Below are 8,162 nucleotides of genomic sequence, written 5' to 3' on the forward strand. Positions count from 1 at the left end.
TTTATATGAACTTTTTCTCGTAACATTATTTAATATAATTTGTCTATCTTTATGTAGGTATACTACGGTATATTATAAATAATCAAAAAACCGTTTTAACTAAAAATCTATCGTAGTTACTTAGAGGTTTGCTTATCCGATTTATTAAAAAAAAAAATACAGATGGCTGCATGTATAACTATTTTTCTACACACATTACACCTATTTATTTTTACTCGGAAAATGTTTATTTTTAATAATTTCTAGCTGATTTTTTTAGTTTATCGTAATCTTTAAATTATAATACTTACCGATCATTATAATTTGACTTGTACCAAACGATAATAATATATACGTTATAGTGTGTATACAATACATAATTATTTGTGTGTTATTATAATAAAGAAGATATCATGCTCTATTAATAAAATATTTAAATGTGTTACTGTATATTTAGACGGTACGACTAAACACCGTCATCGGGTTAATACACAGAAAAATTCATCATAAAGTCGACCAAAGTATTATTATAAGGCTAACGTCACACCTTTCAGTACTTCATATTAGCGGGCTCGCCAAACTGAACTACCTCGAAAACGCAACAGTTGTCTCGTTACGTGTCGTTAAACAATCCTATCTGGTTATTTGAAAAATCGAAAGAATTGTAACATAATACATAATATACATGGTAATTGAATTGCATAACAATAATAAATTACGACTGTATAATATATTTTAATAGTATTATAACCCTTCGATTCGTTGTAAAATTTAAATATGGGCATCTTGAACAGTACCTACTGCAGGCACCCAATTATGAATTATAATGCTAGTAATATAATTTAAACGATATGATTATTCTTACGAAACGATTACGTAAAAAGTTGAAGATAAATAATATATTACATTACCCAAAACTATTGGAGGAATAACGACAATTCTATAGTTTTAATTTGAATAAACACACTTCCGGGCAAGGTTTAAGGTCCAAAGTACAAAAACGACAGGTAATAAATATGAGTCAGTGTGATTTTGGTCATCGTCATATTTAATTAATAACTTAATTATTTAAAAGCATTTTTTTTATGTTTATCAAAGCAAAAAAAAATTACCCTTTACCCTCCTATATATTTCTTGTTTAGAACAATTATAATAAAATAGAGAACATAATAATATCGTCGAGAAAACGCATACGTATTAATATCGGTTCGATCGCATAACGTTTCTAGATATCATCACATCAAATATTATATATTAAATACATTCGTTTATCTGCAAGACGTACAAACGACCTGGGGAAGGTTAATACACGCGTGCCAAAAATTAGAAAGTCACATCCCAGATGTTGCCACCATCCAAACCGCCTACATTCGTATTAAACTCACGCCAAAACCCATTAAAAACACCGACTGCGATTTCCTTGTGAAGGATAAAAACAGCAGGTACGCAAATAGACGAACACGCGCTAAATGGTTTGAAAAATAACGCCGAGAAAGACTTTCTTTAACAACGGTTTTGTTTGTTTATATATTAATATTATTATTATTAACGTTTTTATTTTTTTATTTTAATGTGCCTGCAGCGTGTTTCCGATCTGACGATAATAATATATGACACATAATTATATAATAGTATAACGTGTCTGTTGGTCCGTATAATGCTAATTCATGTAGTTAAGTTCGAAAATACTGATCGGTAAAAAATATATAAATATTATAATATAAATAACACGTGGTATTATTATTATTAATTTTTTATAATATGATAGTCGTATAGTTTATGTCGGCGTCTTATATATGCAATTTAGCAGCACGAATGTACACCAATCAAACGAGTAGCCTACCCATTGACAGCGGTATTGACTTTGTATTGATCTATGATAAATAGATAATGTACAAAATACATGAATGTAAAAAATACACACGATAAACAATTTTTAGATTACTAATTGAACAGTTAAACATGTTAAGATTTATCATCGACAATAAACAAAATATAATACGTGCAGTAATGTACCTATAGTGGGCACGAATTAAGCTAAACAAATGTGATCTGTTTGGACGAACAGTTATATACCGATTCGGCGAGTGTTTATTTCACAAAAAATACTAATTGGGTGGATAAGTATGAATAGGTTTATAATATATGTAAATAAATTTATATATTGTAATATTGTGTAGTTAGTTATTTACATTATCAATTGAATGTTATATAATATGTATTATGATATATACTTAATTAAGCAAAATAGTAGAAACTATTCCTTATAGTTCTATATATATATGTGTATATTAAAATTGAAAATTATAAGCACCTACACATGCTTTTAGTAATAAAAAAGTCTAATTTTAGATTCTGATCTCTCTGGTGAATGTATTGGTTTTACAGTGTGAAGTGAGTGGCAAAGTATGATGCACTGCAGCAAACTGCCGATTATCCTATCGAGACCACTGTGGACTACAATGTGAAGTTTTTTTTATATTGGTTTTTATTTTATGTCTGACATCGCTCTCTGGACCAGTAAAAATACTCTAATCTTCAACTTTGGGAGTTATTTATGGTACCTAGCAAATATTGGATCTTTATTAAGTTTTTTCGGAAGTAAAAATTAAACAATACCTAAAACTTTTATAATGAATTACTGTAAAACGGGAATGCTTTAGAAATACCAGTAATAAAAACTGGATTATAAACAATGATGTTTTCCAAATCGGTTTTTTAAAACTAAATATTGAAACCAACTTCATTAATTGAATACATATCATAGTACAAGTTAATCATTTCCTTAATCCTTTTTAGTTGTATGGTATGCACGTACCTACAGCAACTACATTATAAAATTTCGTAAATTTCGTGCAGTGGCAGGGAATTTTTCAAAAGCGGGATCCAAATTTTTTCAACATGTAAAAAGTGTACAATCAGTGGTTTGCACCTTGAATATTTTAAGTTCTGTCAATAAATGGGGTGGGTCCAGACCCCCCCTCCCTTGGGTACGCCACCGTGCAGTGGCATACATAGACATTTTTAAAGAGAGAGGTTATATGAAAAAGTATATTATGTATATGTATATAACATATATATATATCAAAATGCTTTTTTAATTTTATTAATTTTAATTCGTCTATACATATAGTATAAAAATACAAGAGGGGATAACCCAAGTTGAACACCCACAGTAGGCCACTGATTTTATGATATTTTCCCCATTATGTTGATCAGGAGTAATTCGGTGTGCAGCAGTGTCACAATATTAATTATTATATTGAGAGAACATTAATTGGCCACTTATGATAATAGATTATAATATTATATTCACGATTCTCGCTCATGTGGTTGCGACGCATTCATAACAATTAAAATAACCTTTTCATGTAATTTAATTTTTACCCTACACCATATTTATGTATTTAATATAAGACACTCATTATTTCAAAAACGATTAAAGTTTTTAAAAATATTTTTTTTACATGATTTCAAGTCGTTTCAAAAATGAAATTCCGAAAACAAAAAGACTTACTTACTGGTAAAATATTTTTTGGTGCACTTTGATTTATAAAAATCAAATATTCGACGAGTAGTCTATGAGTTCTAAGTATTATATGAGTGGAGTAGTGGTCCAAAATTTTGCGATGTAAACCAGTGCCACTCCGCATGTCCTAATAAACTTGTCTAAAATTTGATTTTTATTGATCGAAATACTCCGAATAGTATTCTGTTTCAGAATATGAGCTTTAAAACGTAGGTTGTCATTCAAAAGAGAAAAATACTTTTGCATGAAAAAACAGTAAAAATATAATTTTTTTTCCTGTAAGTGTAGAGTTTTGTAATGATTTACAATTATGTGAAAGAATAATGTTCAAAAACGTTTTAATGTTTTCTGAAATAGCGAGTGTCTTACGTTAAATGAAGCACCCCGTATAGTTTGTAGGATGTACTTTGTATTACATAATTGTATTTATACGTTCTCAACAACACAATAAAAGTACGTCTATATCATAATAATCAACTGCCTTTGTACATTTATGTTTACGTTGATTGTTTGAGAAACAAAACAGAAAAAAAACAAAAAGAGAGGATATATGATCGGCTGGTGGTGTGCCATGTGGTTGGATACCGAAATGGGAAGAAAAATATTTTGTTAGAAAGTTTACGACGATAAATTTCGACTGTCGGAAAGACGTGGTGGGGTTTCAGCTATAATGTGTGGGGCCTGCACAAGATCGCTGTATATAATCCATGTTTAAAAGGGGATAACAGATATATATTATGTATATATATATATAATATAAACGCGTATATCACAGGTATACCTGCGGCACTAGAAACTGTGACGTACATAACGGTTGGTTAAATAAATGGTTTCTGTGCAACCTCAGAGGTTTTGAAACAAAATAATCGGAGTGATCAATAATAATATTTAAAAAGGTAAATTGCAGATGAATGTACATTAATAATTAATTATAGTAGGTAAGTATAGTGATCAAAATTTCCGAAAAAAACCGGGTTTTCCCCGTTTTTTAGGAAAAGTTAGGAAAATTTGGTTCCAATTTAAAAATTCCGGAAAAAATTGTTTTGACGAAAAATTGAAAAATTTCAAAAAAAATGTACTTTTTTCTAAAGAACTGAAAAAGTAATGTATAGTGGTAACAATCTAATAAATAATGATAGTGATCATCATACCTATTACATATATATTATATATACGCCATACCTAACTTAAAGTCTGACCTAGTGGATAAAATCTAGAGGATTCTATACCTACTTGATTTATAAATACTTATAGTTTGTAATATTAACTACTAAAGTACTAACTATTAAGTATTTACTATGTAGTTATTTCTTATTACTTATTAGTTATTAATATTATTTCATTTTTACCAACTCGCTAAGTTTAAAAATATAAAACTATCAAATAGTCATTACTTACCACTGTAATATAATTTATAAACCTATCAGCCAGTTACTATAATAGGTACCTTATTAGTTATTACAAATATAACTAGAAACTAAGTATACATTTTTATACATGTAACCTTTCCAAATTATTCATATTTACCAATAAATATTTACCAATAATAATTATGTGATAATTATTAATTAATATTGTCAATACTCATGTGTCAATCGTGCGCTGTCTACAGCAATTGAAAAATATTAAAAATACAAAAGCACAATTTTTTTTATAAGCATTTAAAGATTGAATTTTGACAAAATGTATCAAATTTAAAATTGAATAATTATTTCGTATCTCGGTTTGTTGTTGGATATTGTGATATGATTAATTTAGAATGTATTATAGGTACTTATTACAGGTAATTTTTTTTTTTAATACCATAGATATAAGTATATAATATGTCTTATACGTCTAGCCTGACATACCGTCTCCGCTCAAAATCGTTTTTTTTATACAATATGATATCATTGAATTCAAATTTAATACCATCATATACAGTAACCCACTTGTAACCTACTGTTTAGCAGAGCGACATCCACTTGTCCACCTTTTTTTAGTTGTATTTTATGTGTTTTGGAAAAATTAAAAATAGCCAATTTGTAAATTTTATAATCTAGAAAAATGTTAATAGTATAATCGTTCATTTAAGCCAAGCAGTTTTTTTTAAAATACCAATATTTATTTTGAGTAAATTAATTTGAAGCGTAATAACTTTTTCCAAACTTTTCTTTTTTGTGAATTCTTATCAGACGTAAGTAAATCTTAATATATTTACTATCCTCATTAAATTTTTATAATTTTTTTCATACTTTTCTTTTTAACTTGTATCGATTTTCCATTTGTTAGGTCTCTTTGTTAAACTCTGTATAGTGTATATTACTCAAACATTAACTATTCTTATATTATATGCGAGTACAATATATAGGTACTAATGCAACAGTATAATAATTATTGAGTTGCCAATTCACCTAAATCAGCCCGTAAACGGCATGCAATTTATTGGCAATGAGTACCTATACCTCGTGAATATGATGAGTAATGTTTCTATGCGGAAATTATATGATTAAAATGCATAGCATGTGTAATGAAATTTCAAAACGTTACTTAAACGTGGCTACTTTTTCAGTAGAAAAATATGCTTCCCAAATCGTTTCAGTATGAAATAATAAGACGTATCAATGTAAGATCATTAACTATGGACTATTTTATACATTTAATATTAATTAATATAGGTACTTAATATGTGTATAGGTAATTTGTATATATTTTACCTATACTCGATGTACCTATTATACACGACCATATAGTCCATGGCAAATGTTATATCGTCATATTTATGATTATATTTTTATATTATTCACGACTATCGAAAATAAAGTTCAGCATTATGACATTATCATAATACATTTCCTCAAATCCTTTGGTTCGCTTGATATAACAAGCGTACCGTGATAATAAGATTGTACGATTTTCAACAGGTTGCGCACATTTATTGGTTGTACATGGGCTGTTTTTTGAGGACATACGCTGCAGGAGTGGAGGTTGTAACAATATTTCTGGCAGGGAAGTATTTTAGGTAGGCTAAGAAGATATAGCCAAAAAATAGTTTTTTTTATAGACAGTCAGGTCATAAGCTGAATGAATATCAGCGGCCAGCCGTACCGAGATATTTTTCGAAGGGTGGTGGTGTATTTTGCGTCGTAAACGTAGTAATACACGACCAATGCTAGTCATCATACGGTACAAAATACAGAGTCCACCCATATTGTTACAACGATAATATTATTATTGTTGAAATTCGTAGCTTATATAAGAAAATATTACAACCCTATTTATGTTTTTACCATATTATTATGATGACGGTTTATCTCTATAGGTAATTCTATATTTGAGCAAATCGTTCGATTTTTTTTTCTAATATCACGGCGACATATTTACATATAATTAAATTTGTTCTTCAAGTTGACTAGAACATTATAAGTTTATCATCAGGTTTGAGCACTGAGATTACATAAAAATATTTTAATAACATAATTAATATATATAAATCAAAATATGTAGAAAAAAATCAATCGTACATTGTGCTTGTTTGTAATGAAAATTACGTTTAATAGTTATTTAATATGTTTTGTTAATTTATAGTAATGAGTGATGAGATCCACACGAAAAAAGTCTTCTTTTTTATGAAGACAGTCTCTCAATTCATGTAGTGACAAAGAGTATAAACATCACGAGATCAATAACAGATCATTCAGAAGTTGGTAGAATAATTTCCTATTTCGGAAAAGGTAATATTATATCGTTGCAACAAATACATTTAAAATATATTATATTATAACCAAATAATAATAAATAAATATGTGAGAAAGCACATAAATATGTGTGGTATAGTAGCATGGCCTCCGAGATTTCTTAACTTCGTTGGATGCTCGAGGAGGCCTGATAATTTTTTGATATATTTAAATTCATGCTATATATTTTTTATTCAAGTTATAAATTTAAAACCCAAATTGGTAAGAATACAATATACATTATACACTATTATAAAGTAATCATAGTTTACTTCATTTTGGTATTATCTTAATCGATTATTTATAGTTGTATGATATCATCGAAGTCTCCAGAGGGTCGTACCCACCAATAAGACTTAAGTTAAACGAATAACACGAATAAGTATTAAGTACTTAAATATTTTAAAATTATCGTTTGATCGGAGGCATCTCCCTCCAAAGCTGTTTTATATTCAAAATCCAATTGAAATGTACAATACATTTTACCTGACCGATAATGATAATATACGTATTGATGTTTTTTTTTATTTTTTGCACATATTTCTTCTAACCATATCTCTTCTGTAATCGACTGTTGTTGACCCCTTACCGAATCGTATTATGAAATCTAAATGGAGAAAATAAAACAATACAAATCAGTATATTACGATAATTATTATTATACTATTTAAAATAAATAAAAAACAAAATAAATGTAAACTAAAAAAAGTAAAAAATAAATTTTTTTTAGCAATCTCAGTTATCAAAAATTAACAGATATATATAATATAATATTGGCGTGTATTTTGGATATAGTTATAATAACTGTCACATATTGTTTTTTTTTCAATAAAACATTTGTTTCAATAAATATGATAGGTAAGTACAAAATTGTACATTTTTTTTGTGCTAATGTAACAAATTATTATAATTGGATATAATTATTACGATGTACATTC

General features: G+C 27.9%; 1 protein-coding gene across 3 annotated transcripts in view; it reads right to left on the bottom strand.

Annotated features, from left to right (window-relative positions):
- The window catches only part of LOC100161300 (receptor-type tyrosine-protein phosphatase kappa), a 194,455-nt gene that overhangs the window by 149,214 nt on the left and 37,079 nt on the right, over positions 1-8,162 (bottom strand). For 2 of the 3 annotated variants that reach the window (XM_029487675.1, XM_029487676.1), the window contains exon 2: positions 7,814-7,831. The exons of the other annotated variant lie outside the window; for it this stretch is intronic. In XM_029487675.1, the coding sequence (XP_029343535.1) occupies positions 7,814-7,831 (18 nt within the window). The remainder of the gene's footprint in view (positions 1-7,813; positions 7,832-8,162) is intronic. 3 annotated transcript variants of the gene reach the window in all.

This window comes from Acyrthosiphon pisum, chromosome A1 (assembly GCF_005508785.2).
Source record: "Acyrthosiphon pisum isolate AL4f chromosome A1, pea_aphid_22Mar2018_4r6ur, whole genome shotgun sequence".
Lineage (NCBI taxonomy): Eukaryota > Metazoa > Arthropoda > Insecta > Hemiptera > Aphididae > Acyrthosiphon > Acyrthosiphon pisum.